Genomic DNA, 17,425 nt, shown 5'->3' on the forward strand with positions numbered 1-17,425 from the left:
TCAAGTACAAACAAATTCTTGCTTTCAGTCTCCTTTTTGGCTCTTGAACATCACCTGAACATCATTAGTGTGGCATCTGTGCACCCTTCAGAGGCTAGGGAAGTGTCGGTGAGGCGTTCCTTTTATCGGGTAAATAAATCTGGGCTTATTAATATGTTATTTTGTAAGTATTTGAATGTCCTTCCCCAATCTTAAGATAGCAATAATAAAACACGAGCAATAGAATTAAAAGCTGCAAGAGTATAAAAAGTTGACCCCAAACTGAGATGTTCATCACTGACAATGAACTTGTAACATTTTAAAATGTTTTTTCGCCTTAAAATCGATGCTCTGAATGAATGGGATGATAAAGTGGAAGTATTTACCACTTATGACATAAACAGCTCTATGCTAAAATAATTCCTAATAAAATGAATGAAGTGCCATCCTTAGTCAGAATTCAAGGTGGTAAGCATGATATCAGATCTGGAAAAACTGAACTAAGAGGACATAAATAATGAAAAATTAAAACAACTATTTCTAAAGAAACAACAGATTGAAAGTGTATAATGAAGCTTGGAAGTACAATCCCCCGTCGTTGTTCCGTCCATTTCATTACCCATTATTAATAGGGCAAAAGCAGATTTGTTGCAAAACTTGCTATCAAAATACAAACAAGGATTCAACTTGGCCTTTTCTTTTTTTCAACTAAACAGAATAAGTTTATTTGATAAGACTATTTCAAGGAAATTCAATTCAGGCGAAATCCGAGATGGCAAGATCTTGAATGAGTTTGCATGTCGTAAGCCCTGATGTCAAGGCAACCGCATAAAGACGAACCCAAAAACAGATGTCTATATCCTGCATTATTAATAAGATGATCAAATTTGAATACAAACATCATTATACAGCCTACACTTCAAGAAAGATATGAGATTACGTTTTCACCGTATAGGTCATACGATCGGTCTTGATTTAACTGTTGAGGTACGCAAAATCATCGAAAATAATCTTGTGTTTGTTGCCATTTATGTTTCTATGAACTGTAATACAAAATGAATACAATTAAACCATGCATGCATACAAATAGCTTATCGAGAAATCAAGTGATATTGATTTCACTTTCAAATGCAGTGAACATGGAACAAAGACCATATGACAGTCGTACGATTGTTGTAGGAAAATAGGGGATATGCAAGCAAGTCGAATAACGAGCTTTGAAGGTAACCTAGAACGTCGTTCGTTATAACAGGAGTTCTTTAAACCCAGGGTGTGTTTAACAGACTTATCAATTAGGGGATTTGAAGAAACTGGAATTTAGATGGGAAGATACGCTGTAATGGGGGTTCGTTGAATCGGACTCAAACTGCGTCTGCAAATAATCAAGCAATTTGATTTTTTGACGAATTCTCAATTACACACATTTTCTCTTCAAAGGGATAAACTCCATTGCAAAAACGATTACCAGACACCTCTCAATACTGAACACATTTCAATACCGGACACCTACCAATAACGTGACAACTCTAAATAAATGAGAAATAATTTTGCAAACATCGCTTTCTTGTAGACCGCTAATAGACAGCAGATACTCCTTACGACGGAAATTAACTCTGACCCCACAATTATTCCATGCATCCCCTGCATCACCGTATGCATGTTTGTCTAAAAGATACATTTTAAGCTCATTTTAGAAGTAAGAATCTTTGCAGACTATAGAGGAGATGACAAAAATCGTGGAATAGAAGTAGTGAAAATTCAAACGACACATCAAAGAAATATTTATATTGATCACTATTCATGCAGATTAATGGACAAGGAAAAATGCCATGGGAGGAAATGCCATGCTCCCTCACAGAAAAAACCGACACAAGAAGCATGTGACTGAAGGGGATATGTAATAGAGCATTTTAATGCAAGTTTTGAAAAAAAGACAGTGCAGGAGAAAAAACGGATTGATAAAAATGATCTGAAACTTGAGAAGAGAACCATATTGTCAATGGGATCATACTTGTTGAGTTGGGCACGAATAACGTCAAACCCAATACAGAGAAAAATGATGGCTACATTACCGCAAAGAACTGATGCACGTTTTTAGTTGTCAGGTCAGAGACAAACGGTTGAATTGTTTACAGCTAACGATCGAACATGACTTTTAAAAGGTTCATTGAATCCAAAACTCAGGCAGGGGGTGAGGATGAATGGAAGAGTGATTAATTTTACTCTCCCCCTCCCTCTTGTTTTCTTCATATGGCAAAAGTCCTTAAAACCTTTCCTTTTATTGTAACGATACATCCTCATTTCAAAACTTTTCCTCCTCGGAGCTTGAAATACACCATGAAAGAAGGATATTAAGCAATAAACAGAAAGTTTTACAACGTCGCAGTAATCAAACTGACCATGAAAAACACGGGTCTTTAGTCAGAGATTAGAGCTTAACGAAAATTGGCAGTTGCACGGTCGGAGACAAAAATAAGGCCACAGAAAGTGACAAAATTCAACTGCGACAGCCAAACAACGACCTTTGCTTTCTTGTTTAAAGAAACAGTGAACAACAGGACAACGACATTAACTTTTTGGCTAATAACATGGAGAAGGAGTGAACTATTTGTAGAATTGGTTCCAGTGGCGTACCCAGGGCTGCAGCAATGGGGGGGGGGGTCTGGGGCAGAGCCCCCAGAAATTTTTTGGGACCACGCCCTTCAGACACTCGCCAATGCGGGGAAACGCCCTTTTTGCAAAATTCCCCCATTTGAGTTTTACATCATTTTTCGACAAATCTCGAGGTTCATATTTTAGAAAAGGGGGGGGGGGGGGTCCGGAGACACTGTTTGGTTCGCGTCAAAATGAAACTAGAATATGACAGTTTTATTCTTCAAGTCGCCAGAATTCCTCCAGTAATTTTATTCGATCATGCCGAGTTCTGTTAAATCAAGGTCACATCAAATAAATGCAAATTGACCTACTGCTTCATAAAAATGGATCTGTGGAATGTGCTCGTCGCATATATTTTCGCAGAAATCTTTGAATAATAGGTAACCTAAAAAGAAAGAAACAGCTGATAAAAAAAGCACATGAATTAGCAATGCAAATGATGTAGCCGGTGATATTTCTCACAAATGCTAAACATTTCTTAGCACCTTAAAATTTGGTTTTACATTTTATCATAAACCAGTTAAACGATCAGCTCAGTCTGTGTCCGCTTATCATTTTGGTCACTATATCCAGTGTTTACCATCAGGGGAAAAATACTTTGGTACGAAATTTTTCGGCTTCGTTGGATTTTTTATACTGCCTAAATGAATCCACAAAATAATAATGCATTTTTTTGTTTCTCTGTGTTAGTAGCTATGTGAAAATCAATTTAGATGGCACGTATGAAGACAACAGCAGCTGGTCTTATTAATGCTAAGTTTGCATAGAGTGTTTTCAACTGTTTTGGGTTGACCACAGCATAAATACCACAAGAAAGTGTATGATTTTGACATTAATAGTGTATGATGCATAAATTGTCTTGCAAACAAGATATTTTTTGTTCATCTTTAGACCTGGTAGGCAAAAAGTGCAAAGATAGAATCATCACTATCCAGTTCTGTTTTTATCTTTTCCAAGGTTGTCAGTTCAATAGTCAGCTTCTTTTTTAAAGGATCAACAAATTTCTATAACCTTTGAAATGGCAATATGTACATCTGTTTGATTGCAGGATCAGTCTAGACGTATATCATCAGTGTTCAAGAAATAAAAAAGAAATCAATCAAATAGAAAGAAAAGATTACAAAACTATTGGATGGCCAGACGATATGACAAGTGGGATCGCAAGCAAACTTCATGATCTTACAGGCAATTTACAGATTTCTTCAGAGAAAGGCAGACAATATCACTAATGGACCATATTTTAAAATTCAAGAAACCAAATTCAAAAGAAGAATGCTGCATTCACTGAGTTCAAATTTTTAAAATGACAGAACTTACTTTGATAAAGTTACCACAGGCAAGTTTATATGGGAATGAAAAGGTAGGGATAAGCTTTATGCGGAACAGACTGGGAGTGCTGTAAGGTCACAAGACTAGACCCCCTTTCCTCTGTCAAAGAACTAATTTTATGACATACATAACTCTATATCTGTCTTACGTACTTTAGCCAACTTTTCCAAATAATTTTTGAACAAACTTTTAGCCTAAAGAAATACAAAACCATTGATCCTTTTAAACAAGCATGAAGACTAAGCCATGTTTTAAACAAGTAAAAAACTGGCCAGTGATGAAAATGAAAAAAAATTTAAACTGGCAAGAATAAAAATTTAAATGATAATTAGTAGTGTGCAGATATTTAATAAGATAGTTTTGCTGAGCTGGATGACCACTTTTAAACAGTACAAATCTAACCTTCTCAGGGTCCAATCTTAACTCTATAGTTAAAACGATTACAAAACTTTGTTAAGAAAAATGTGAGAATAATATACTTGCAATGAGGAAAGGACTGGGCTTATAGCAACAAAATCTATCTTTGCATCTTCAGGGTCCTTTTAGTGACAAAAAATCCTAATGATCACACTGTAAACCAAGCACACACTAAAAACTACACCTTTGACAAAATGAAAGCATGACTCAGGTCTGAAAGGTAACTGGCCAATTGATGGTGAATTGATGGCTCAACTGAATCTCAAGACTCAAAACTATGATAAAATCTAATTTGCTAATAACACAAAACCTGTGTTACTGTTTGGGGCATGATCCAAATAGATCAACAAGGAAGAAGGAATTAAGATTATAATGGTTTACAGTTCTGGGTGCCTATGATGCCCAGAATTTGAAGAAAGCATCGCAAAATGGAAACACAGCATAACATTTCTGCATTTCCATGTTATTTATTAGTTTTAAGTGCTAATTTTGATTTTGGCTTGCTTTAGTTGAAGCAAAAGTTTACCCATTTAACGCTATGATAGGTGGGAAGACTTTTGAATGCACCTATTGTTTCTCATAATTATCTTGACATCATGATCCTTACATAGCAATTATCTTCAAGTCATTGTTTTTAGGATGCTGAAAGTCAACATGAAAGGTTTTGCATAAGCTGCATTGAAAGCATTACTGAATAGACAGTTATTCATAGCATTACTGAATAGACAGTACATTATTCATAGTAATTTATCTTGTAAACTTTAGTATCCAAGTATGTGATTTTGGCTACAAAAATTGACACCACGACAACTGTCAAAATACAAACTCAAATATTTGTGGCCCATGATTACTCTGTTAACAAAAAGTATTTTAAACCTTGAAATATTTCACCATTCTGTTTGCAAGGTCAAGAACATTGAGCAATTAAGAAATACACTCTAAACTTAAAAATTAATCAAATATACAGTTAACAAAACTTTCATTCTAGACATATTTGTTGGTATAGTTACAAGTGTGTTTTATTCCTTCTGCAAACTACAGTGAAAAAGATTTGCCAAAGTCCTTGTGTAATATAAACATTTTGATTTTATATCTTCCTCATTTGTTTAGTTTGTAATCTTCAATGGTAGTTATTTATCTAGCAAGCCTGTATAACTTAGATTTGTTGAAATGCCACAAAGATAATTATGTTTTCAACTTTTAAATCACACAAGGATTCAATGTATTCAGGTTACTTCAAATTACTGACAAGAGGCAATTTGACTCTGCCCTTTGCAACAACAGTGAATATGAGAAAATTGGCATTAGCAAGGTAGAATATAATCTCAGTTTATTAAATGAGAATGAACAAGATTCACTATTTTAATGACAGTAACATTGCAAATTATTTCAGACATTGCATAAAACTCATCAATTCATTCAAAGGAAATAAAAATAAATCCAGAAAATAAAATGATTCTCATTTTATTAAAAAACTACTGACTTTGAACATATGATAAAAAAAGGAAGTAAATAAATCTAGTGGGCTCTTTAAAAAAGTCCTGGAATAATAATAGGTTAAAAGTTCCTTTCTTTGAGATACACTGATTTACTTCACATCACAACATAAGGACTTTAATTGTGTATCTCAAATGACTAAAACTCGTCAGGTCAGAAATTACTGGTGACCTGATTTCCAAATTTACAGTTGAATAAAAATAAGGGCAGCATCTTCAAAATAATAAAATCTACCCTTACAGAAAAATGTGAAGAAATCTGTTACTCTCAGTTCAACTGTGACAACGCAACTTGTCAAAATCATTTTATTTCAAATGTTTATCAAAATTACGTCAGCTGTGATTTCTGCCCACCTACTCAGTTCAGCTGATCTTTGGCGGTACGAACTAATTAAACCAAATACATTACTCTCGTAGAAGCGAAATTCTAGATTATAACAATAATTTCAAGAAAAATTAAGTTGCTTCAGAAAACGAGATATTGATTTTTACGAGACTCTTACCTATTTGCTGATCAAATATTCCTGAGAATGTGACTTCAGAACGATCGCTAAGGTATTTGTGCATAACGCTGTATACCCTAGAAACAAAACAAGAAATCTACAAAACTTACTTCAAAGATGAGATTCAAACACGCACAAATTGCCAATATTTATCTTGGCAGAAAAAGCATTTTAGTTGCAAAATTCTGAAAGGATTTGACGGAAACGCTGTATTCAATCAAAACAATCCTAGGCCTAGGCAACGATAAATAAACTGGTTATAATAATTTCCAGGTTCTTGGTAGATGATTTACAGATAACAGGAACCAATACTTATCTCTCCAGCATGAGATATTTTAATTCATGCATTTGTCAATTTAAGCAACCGGGAAGCCGATTTCCTCATCCGAGGTCGCATCTGGCCTAATACCAGGACTTGATCTTAGGGATCGATGTTGGGATTCGATGTACGGTACATGAATCTTCCTCCATCGCAACCATCGCAAAACATATAAATATAAAGACATAAAAAACTGACATTCAACTAATTTTTAAGCTCCTCAGCTATGTATGGTCGATTGAGCTGTCCAGATCTTTGAGTATAACTGAGCTTAAAAATGTAAACAAACAGCAGTACAAAATCGGCTGCAAATTCGACAAAGGTCCTCTGCGAAGAAAAGCCAAAAAAGCAATTCATGCAAAAAATGCAGAGAAGAAACTTACGATGCATCTGGCAATACTATCTTCTTGCTTGCTCGTGCTGCAGGAGTAGACTTGGATTTTTCCATAGCCATTAAATAGCTAACATCGGCTAAAACTGCTTCCAGGTCCGCCATCTTGAAGCCTGTACAGAGCAAGTTACAAATTGACAGAAGAAGGATCGGCTCTGTGCAGTCAAAACGTTAGTAGGTTAGTAGATGGACCTTTGACTGCGTTAGGGGGTACACCACTAATTTTTAGTGGCCGCTATTTCTGTCATAGATACGGACACATGGCATTGCCTATTCTGTGCCACCAAACAAGTAATTTTCAAAGAATCACAAAAATCAAGGTTCCAGCATCCATGTTACCAAGGATTGGTAAAAGAAGAACGAAAATATTCGAGCGATGGCAAAACTTTGATGAAAAAGAGTAATATTACAGGCGATTCAAATGAATAATTTATCAGACATCTCTTAAAACATTACCCGTTAACGCAGTTAAGTTTCGTTGTTGCTTCACTTTTGCTATGAGAAGATATCATCGTCATCACAGATGCGAATAGGCATGCAATTAGAAATTTTTCCGGGGCAGGAGATCCGAGCCCCTCGAAAGATCCGGTCTAGGGACTTCAGTATCATGTTACTTTATAACAGTAACGTTTAAAAGTTTTTCAAAATCTTACAAAAATTATCTGAAATTTGCATTCAAAAATCTAGTTTTGGGTGCTTTCGTACTTTTTTCAAGGGTATTATTTGCCAATTTACATTTCTAACTATTTAAAAAAGATAAGTAACAAAGCTTCGATGGAGCTTCAACGTGCAAAATTGCATGCTAGGGCAGGGAACACATACAAACTGGGCCGGTTTGACAAGTTAGCCTATTACCCCGCTTATAGGGGCACCTCATTTAAAGGCGCATGCGCTTATATCCGGATATAGGTACAGTGCGCTTATAAGTGGATCTAAATCTTTTTTTGCGAGAAAGATGAAAAAATGGAAACAGCTACATGGCTATCTATTTTCTTATCAATTTCTTTAAATTGATAGAGTCCTTTGATAGAGACAACCTTGTTGAAGAAGAACTGGATTAAGAACTAATGATCATTGATAATTACTCGGATCCTGAATAAGTTTACATTGAATAGTTGTTATAATATCCCGTTTCTATTGTTGAAATATCTCTCTTTCAATTTTATTGTTAAAAATTAACTTTCTATCTATACGCACATGCACCTGTATCTGAAATGTTTTTCGTACCCTTGAAAGTGGCAAAATCGTGAAATTCCGTTTTAAGCCGGGTAAAAGGGTACGTTTTTCGATAAAGTCACAATATCAGAGAATAAGGCAAACATTTAAGAAATATTGAAGATCTGCACAATGTCGTGCAATCATTAAAGCAATACTCTGATAAAAATGAACAGTTTTTGCAGCTTTATTGCTATTATTAATCAGGTATTTTAGTACATTTCACTATAGTATGTTGCCATATGGTTTATAGCAGCCACACGGTTTTCTTGAATTGATAATCTTACTTTTTAATTCGATTTTTTAATCGATCTCTAAAACTAGACACAGTTCAACAAGACTTATTCAACTTTATGTAATTTTTAGATGCAAGTGCTGCTGCTGATTCAAAATATACAATATTCTTCTCTATTCTCCAACTCTTTTGAAAAATTTGAGTGTAATACGTGCTATCAAAAGGCAAATTAGTTGCTAGTAGGAAGCTATTAACAGTCACAAGCTTTTTTCAACCTTAACTTGTGATTGTTTCGATACATAACTCTTCTTGGTGCCTCCTAACTTTTCAGTGAATACCTGGGTATTATTTTTATTTGATGAGTTCAAGAGCCGTCTAAACACGGAATTCCCTCACGTACGAAACGGCCTTTCATAAGGTTTGACAGCCTCTTGTCTTGACGTAAAACGTTGTTCAATATTATAGACCGTTCAAAAAATTCCTAAAAAAATTATTCATTCAGATGCAAGTTATTCGATAGTGATAGAACAGTTATTCAAATAACATAAAGCAGTTTCCTGGATTACTTGTGACAAGTTACTTACTGCAGAAAGTGCTTGCGCACTAATTTTCAAGGAGCCAAGATCTCTAAGGATTGCACATGTTGTGAGCAATTTCTCAACTGCTTGATACTTTGGGATCTTGATTATCTGATGCCATTATTGGTAATTCTGGACATTTGAAACATCAAGAGTGTTTTTGAGTCGAATGCTGTGACATTTCGTTTTAGGCACAAATAGTCTTTCATAAGGAGCCAGCATAAAAATTTGTTGAATATATATGGACGTAGTTTTTCTCACGTTAGCAAGTAGGTCTTTGCACGAATATGAATAGTCTGAGTAGCCAAGTTGTAATGTCCTCACATTGATTTTCTCCAGCTTGTCCTCACTTCCTTTGCCACAAAGCATCTATGCTCATTAATCAGCAATGATTGAAAAGACATAACATTTACACTTATCATAAGATCTCTGTAACCCATATATCTCGCTTGTCTTTAAGAAAAGTTAACTGCTCGGTTTCTTTTCACAGATAGATGAAGGGACAAAGAAGTTTGGTGCTTTTCACAGTCGGCAAACTATACGGTTTGGCAACAATGCAAAATCCAGAGTCAGGATGCAACAGATGCAACATGACGTAAAGCAACACGGTAAACTTTTTTTTAAACACAATTGGTTTACAATTTTTATATCTACATATCTAACGTAGCGGGTCTAGAGATGAAGCTGGCTCCTAACATTTGAGTGAAACCAGGCTTTTGGATAACGCTTAATATTGAGTTAAATTTTCTCGATTTCATTGTCTTTGTTTCATTTAAAATTTTTTGTAACTTTACTAAATGTACGGTAAAGATGGTAAGGTGCGTCAGACATATGAGTATCGTCAAGGAGTCCTTCAAAACCTCCTTGAAGAATTGTTATCTTCAATGAATTGAAACTCTATATCCAATTTTACTGCTAGTTTTTTGTGTGCAAAACTTTGTATTCTATCATTTAAATGGTTGTGGGAACAAGATTATAATCATTGAAACTTTCGACAAATGGGCATGGCCAGAATCCTTCATGTCATTATTGTCAAATTTTCCCAGGACCCCCTTTCCAAGGAGAACTCTAAGCCCATGACGCCAGATATTTGTTGAAAAGCTTTTTCAGTGTCCTAAGAAGCTCAGTCCAGAGATTTTGCAAGGCCTGGATTCTAAACAATAATTTATTTGGCATTCTTCATCAAGTAAGTCTTGAAAACTAAAATAAAGGGACCCTTACTGTGGAGACAGGTTCCTACAAGCATTATATTCTAGTTCTTCCATAAAACATTTACTTACAAGGCTTCTAGTACCAGATAACGCTGTGTTCTGTTAACTTCATTCTAAACAGCAATCACTTCTTAAAACCTTCTTTGGATTTCGAAACTTTGAGGCTCCACTTGACGTCGCCAGTCCTTCATGGTACCAGAAATCTCCAAGATGCATCTTTCTAAAAGTGATTTTTGGTACGAAATATTTCCTGTTGAAAAAATTTCATCTATATGTATTTATTTCTTGGAAAACTGCATCATCAAAACAACTTCCTTTCACGTGATAAACTTTTCACGGCTATGCAAACTACCTTATATGATTACATGAGTAACCCCCGTTTCAGGTGTGCCTGTTGCAAACTTCCGTGCAGCTATCAGTGTCCCCCGGGGCTGTGATGCCTTTTTATTTTGTCATGAAGAATATACGTATTTTTACGGAAAACCACCGAAAAGGATATCTAGTGTTCTTTTCTATAAATTTGAACACTCCTCTAAATATTATTCTATTAACTTGAGAAAAAGGAAGATAGAGATTACATGCACGATCCTTTAGGGCGAAAAGGTAAATTTCTGAATACCACCGTGATATTTATTGGAGAACTGACATGGTATAACACGAAAATGAGGAAATAGGAAAATTATATGACAATGGACAGATGGCCGAGTCAATCTTGAAGAGCACTAATCACTAATAAATAATAGATAATAAAATTGTATAGTTTGTCAAACAAAGTTTGTTTTTCTTTGTGATTTATCTTTCTAAATTCTCTTGAATCAATTATGATAAGATCGGCGGGATCTAGTCTCTATAGTGGATTTTGGTTCTAAGGAAAGAAAATTCGAAAAGTTTAGCTTTGAAGAAACTATGCAAGAACCTTCTCTAAAAATATGCCAACACTCATGATAACCTGAATACAATTTCAGAGCAACATTGCAACGAGCATCAGGGGTAGTTAGTACATTGACATTATGACAGGGGGGGGGGGGGCAAAACGTTTTCCTTTTCACCAACATACAGAGGTAATGTACAAACACGTACAAACCATCACAGTCATTGGAGAGAGGGTTAAGAGGCAAAATATGCACATTTTCAAACTTAGTACGATCTGCAAATGTTTGGTTTGGGGTCCCTCTAGAATATAAGGGGAGGACAGGCTTATTTTTGTATCCTTTTTATTGTTGCACGTTTTATTCTTAAAGCTTGTTGTTATGTATAACATCCCCATGTTATAATATTTGGGGATTAATCACCTTATGTGAAGCATTTATCTATTATATCTTTGATATCATATTCCAATAAAATTACTGAATATAATAACTCCCTCTATGATGATATCAGATTAGAGTCCCCCCCCAGAGTATACCATTAGCTAGGATAAGTGTCAATATCGGGCCCAGACATAATACAGCAATGTTTTTATAGAAAGGAAGAAGAAACTAGCGGTTTTGGGTGAGGCTAAGAAAATTTAAATCAAATAGAACCATTGTTAAAAGCTGTCTCGGGTGGATTGTCTCAATTGTGACGTACAGAGACAAGGATGAAGTTACGGCCCAACACAATCATTACAGAAGCGAACAGCCATAAGCGAAATATTTGAAACATACAGGTCAACCCTGGTCGGGTATGTCACCAATTGACTTGTATAAAGGAAGAATTGATTGTTGACATACACAGTGGCTCGTACGAGTTCTTTTAGGTGTCTTAAACGGACATAAACCCCGGTATACTACATAGAACATAAAATTCCATTCTATTTGCACTGGAATTGAGCTGTATTCAAAGTTTAGAATGTTTAGTAACACAGGCGTTCATCACCATGGTTACCTGTTAATACAGTGTAGCTTAGCCACTTTCATATTTTTTGATATTTTATTATCCTCAATCTAAGGTTTTATTTGCAAAATTTATTTTACATGTAAAATTCTAATGAATCATTTGTTTGAAATTAAGAAGCAGTCATTTTATTCAGTAGCAGGATGGCCAAAATTAAAAAAGGCTTAGATCTTTTTACCCTGGGTACCAGACTCACTATTTTATATCACTATTTTAGGATCTTTTAAACTTGATGGAATGAAGAGAAAAAAACTAATTATGATGTAATTCTCACAAACAGGCTCCGTTTCATGCTGATGCTTATTTAAATGATGTGGACTGTGGACCATTCAGACTGATAGGCTCGATTAAATAACCCTGATCATCAGTGGCGTGGTGGCAGGGGGCCGGCCATGGCCCCCCTGAATATGTCAAATTGTCTATTCTGAGCAGTTTAGTAATTTGTTAAATTTTAGTTTGGGAGGTGCATTTTTAGCCATTCTAGAAGGCTTGATTTCAATAATTTTCTTGCGCGTCGGACCCAACCATGGTGGGTCCTCCTATATCACTAAACTTTATTCTTAACTCTCCAGATTCAATTTTGATAAAATGGTCCATAGGAAGTGCCGTAAATAGTGAATAGACTATGGCTACCTTTAGCTAAAAATCTGAGGAGCCCCAAACAAAAATTTGCTCTATTTTTGGTCTATCTATGAGGACCCACCAGCCGGTATGTACACATCAGTGTAATTGAATAGAATGTCTTTTGATTAGTATTTTATGTTTTGCCTACCGTGATTTCTCTTCTAGAAACACGTGCTTTTATAAAACTACGATATATAGATAGGGCGCAAAAATCGACTTGGCCACCCCAGGGAAAACATAGCCACTCCGCCACTGCTGATCATGTCTACTGCTGTCCTACAAGCAGTTATCGGGATCTCAAAATAGACAAACATACTCCCTTGAAAACAAAAATTATAAGGGGAAACTCCTCTTCTTTTACAAACACGTGTCGTCCCAGTGGTGTCGTACACTCTTTTTTTATAAGAACAATTTTATAAGAACACGAGCCTCAAAACTGGTCAAAAGTTAAGAACAAGCTAAGGCTGAGCTTCTGCAAAATGCAATTTTGAACAACGTTTTTTCTAAAAATCGAGGATTTTTAGCAATGTATGGGTGCTTTTTCGGTGAATATTCAAATTTGTCAGCAAATTAAGGCTGTCTCACTCACTTTGTTGGCAAATGAGGCCTGAACACCTACTTAGAGCGAAAAAGCTAGCAATTGCACTGCTTACACCCTCTTAATTTAGGAACAATTTAAGAACAATCCAGCCTCAGATTTTCGAAAAAATCAAGAACAGTCAGCCTGAACTTTAATTTACTGGTTCTTATAAAAAAGAGTGTAGTTTCCTTGTGGTGCAGTGGATAACTGATGCCTCTCTGCCACGGTGAGCAGACACATACCAGTTCGAGCTCGCGCCACTCGGAACTTAAAACAGAAATAAAAAGAAAATAAAGAGCTGGGTACTAGGTACCAGAAAGCATTCGTACCTGGAAATAAAAAAGCAAATAAAGATCTTCAAAAAGCAGTCTATATAGTATAATACTTGTAAAAGAAGTTCAATGAATGTCGCGCATAAAAATGAGCTAAAAACAAAAGGCAGCGAAATGGGCTTTTCCTTGTGGGAAAAGGCAATAAAACACAATTTCAAAAAGGCTGCTGAAACTGGTTTCAGTTAAGGCATAACTTGTAAGCAAAGAAGGCCTACTTGGGATTAAGGTCACCCCACTGATCTCAAAAAAGGCTGGATCGAGCTTCTCCAGCCCAGCGTTGATTTCACATTGCAGCGTTTATCTAGAGACTCGCCGGGTTGTATGAGACAAGAGTGCAATCATATTGGTTTTAGTTCAATTTGCTTTTTCTTGGCAAAATTCAAAGTAACCGTTGAAACAAAAACTTGCAGCATTCGTAAGTGACGTTGAACATTTTTGCCGTGGTATTAAGTTTACGTAACGGAGAATCCACTGTTCTCTTATTTTCCTAGGCCTGTTGTCATTAAGAATATTCAAGAATTTGATGACCAATGCACAAGTGGATTGGTTAACGAGAACAATAGCTGGAACAATAGTCTAATTAGTAACTTGACGTGACCGAGCCAGTAACAAGAAAGGCATTTGTAATATCCAGTTTACCCGCCCCTGCTCCTCCTTCCTTTACCGACATTTGTTTAAAAATGAAGTGGCGTATAATGCTAGACAGGGTGTAAGATGCTGAGAGGAGTTCAGTGGGCATTACTGCACCAAGATGATTGAAAACATGGTTTTTAATGTGAATTTTATGGATTCTTTTTAGACTATAAACATTGTTTTGAAGCTAATGGAGGTGCAAATGGTAGATTATGGGAAAGGTAACTTCTACGACATTCAACTTTGCTTTGGGAAAATTGCGAACAAACTGGTGTAATAGAAGGAAATGTGAAGTGCAAACAAGACATGTTATTTGAATACTTTAAGACGATTTGAAAGAAATTATCACTTACTTGCAAATTATATATAATTCTTTGCTTACAGATATTAGCAAAAGGATGTTTCTTTTTTCTCTAGATAAAACGCTTGCCTTCAGCAAATTTTTGCGTCGTTTACATGGAAAAACTTAAGAAAACATGCAACACCAAAACTGAAACACCAAAAAATTTCCCAGGTCCACAATTTCAAAGTATACCTGCAGAAATTACGGACTCTATTCTACATCTCATCTTTTGTTCCAAAAGCTTCCAAGAGCTTAAACTCTTTAGATGCTTTACTATTTGTTTGCTTCAAAGGCCCTTAAAATCGACTTTCTTAAACTTAACAGTCTACTTTTTTGATGTGAAATCAACAAATTGGATAGCATCTTCCGCTCTTATTAGCCCCTCCTTTCTTTCTCTTGTTAAAGCCAGTTTCCACTTCAACGAATTCTTCAGTGAATTCTTCAGCGAATTCTCCAGCGAATTCCGTTCAGAAGAAAGCCGTGTTTCGCTGAGAAGTTGACCCCCTTCAACTTTCAAATTTCGCTGGCGAATTCGCCCACGCCCGGAAAGAACAAAAGATATTCCAATCGCTGACGAATTCGCTGAAGCTCTCGCCTAAGTGGAAACCAGCCTTTAGGGCTAAGCAAAAGGTCTGCTTGGCCTTTCCCGAAACATTTCTCACCAATATATCTGACTAAATAAAAAATAAGTGAATCAGAGTTGTATAGAGGATGATAAAAGCATAGGGGTCATGTTTCACGGCAGATTTGGGGGAAATTCATCTGTATAGCGCTATGGTTAAAAGTTTGGAATTTATTGCAGCAGATTTTACACGTTACTTTTTTATGGAGGTTGGTAAAAATGGCCAATTTTTGGCTTTTGCCTAAGTTTGTTTACACTTTCCGGGGCTGTGATTGGCTCAACGGAGAGAGAGGCCAAGTGATTTAGCGCAAGCCAATTAGAATAGGGGAATGGTCACTCGAAAGCGAAATTTATGGTACAAAGTGCTTTTGGTCAATTCGAGGGTGCTGATTTCGAAAATCGATCTTATACAGCGATTTTGGGGGCCATCAGCCTCTTTTTCATGTTTGAAGTCTCGTCATTGCGTTTAGGAAAGAAATCAATGAAAAAACAGTTTTAATATAAAAAAGTTAAAGTCTTAAATTTAATTAAGCATGTTTTTTGCGCATAAATGCTTAAAATTGAAAAATGGTCTGTTAGGGGGGCCAAAAGCCTCGTTTCAACGAGAAAATTGCGTAATCTTAAAATTTTCATCTTTAAATAGGCATCTAAAAAGCTGAATACATCTTTTGAATCGTCGTCCGAAGGAACTATGCAGCGCTATTAATTACCAACTGATAAATGACACTATAAAAAACAACGGGATCATCTAAACGTAGTTTAATCGTTTCAAAGTTGAGTAAATCTTCTCTGACATATATTGCTTGTGCAGAAGTTCGAAAGACATTAAGAGATCAGAAATCTCAGTCTTCTGCCGCCATGTGAATAAAACACAAGGCTTTATATTCTGCATGCAAACAAAATCTCTATGATTTCCAAGGTGGTTTGATGTTTCAGGTGGTTTCTGTATTTCATAGAAATCAAAGCACATCTTGTGGCCCCCAACATCCCCGTACAACATCGATTTCCGAAATCAGCACCCTCGAATTGACCAAAAGCATTTGGTCCCGTAAATTTCGCCCTCGAGCGACCATTCCCCTATTCTCCGCCTGGTCTATATGCCCCATAATAAAGGTTGATGTTGTTTTTATCTGGACAAAATGTCACCATTACATTCCAAGAATATACCAAATTATTGGATGACAAGCCAATAATACATGTTCAAAAACATAACAATATTACTTTTTTCCAAACGCCAAACAAACCGATATGGGAAATAAAAAAAGGTATTCGTTTTATAAAGTATTCTTATACTAAAAGTAATAAATTGCTATATTGCCAAGATTTAGAAGTTGCTTTGTTTGAGATTATTAACAGGAATGGCGGTAATGGGGATCGAAGGGGGCTTAGGTCCCCTCCCTATCATTTTAGCTAACCCTCTACCCAAATTAGCACGAGCAGTTTTCAAAGTACCGGATTGTTCATAATTTGGAAATTGTTTGGCTTTTCCTTCGGCTCATTATAAAACCACCCTTCAACTCAGGGGTGCCCAACTCATTTTTGGGTGGGCCATAGAGAAATTCTTACTGCACAGTTAATGAATTGATGGATTAATAATTACAGTTGCATAGAAAATACATGAAGTGCTACAAAAATATTTACATGAAAAGGTAGCAATGCGAAATTTTAAAATTTCTTTTTTGCAGAACGTTTATTCACATAACACATATTAAACTTGTAGTTGACGTGCGAAGAAAGCCATGTAAATGTTTCCCTGTATGCTTAGAATGTAGCTTTGACTTGTTCTGTTCAGCTTCGTAATAGCCTGCGTGCAGACTCTGTTGACAAATTGAAAAGAGGAGAAAAACTTTTTCTCCCTTTTCAATTTCCGAGACTGCACGCAGGCTAAACCGTAATGGAAACTTCTGCTTATAAAAATGAGAAAGTATGCCTAATAATGAATCATAAAAATTCATTGACTTACCACGGGTCACAAAATATGCCCTTGCGGGCCACATCTGGCCCGCGGACCGTATGTTGGACACACCTGCTTTAATACCCTGGGTACCAGACTCACTATATATATAGTGAGTCTGGTACCCAGGGTAC

General features: G+C 36.0%; 1 protein-coding gene across 2 annotated transcripts in view; it reads right to left on the reverse strand.

Annotated features, from left to right (window-relative positions):
• LOC135683327 (G protein-coupled receptor kinase 3) overlaps positions 1–10,550 on the reverse strand; it is a 31,268-nt gene extending 20,718 nt beyond the window's left edge. The window contains exons 1-4 of one of the 2 annotated variants that reach the window (XM_065198552.2): positions 10,398–10,550; positions 7,082–7,202; positions 6,380–6,456; positions 2,946–3,019 (exon numbers count right to left, since the gene is read on the reverse strand). In XM_065198552.2, the coding sequence (XP_065054624.1) occupies positions 2,946–3,019; positions 6,380–6,456; positions 7,082–7,194 (264 nt within the window). In that variant the 5' untranslated portion in view covers positions 7,195–7,202; positions 10,398–10,550. Of the gene's footprint in view, positions 1–2,945; positions 3,020–6,379; positions 6,457–7,081; positions 7,273–10,397 lie in introns of those variants that run through there. The other variant, XM_065198551.2, reaches the window with a different exon arrangement.
• Positions 10,551–17,425: the final 6,875 nt, after the last annotated feature.

Source organism: Rhopilema esculentum, chromosome 7, assembly GCF_057945365.1.
Source record: "Rhopilema esculentum isolate cy_ngs chromosome 7, ASM5794536v1, whole genome shotgun sequence".
NCBI classification, from domain to species: Eukaryota; Metazoa; Cnidaria; class Scyphozoa; order Rhizostomeae; family Rhizostomatidae; genus Rhopilema; species Rhopilema esculentum.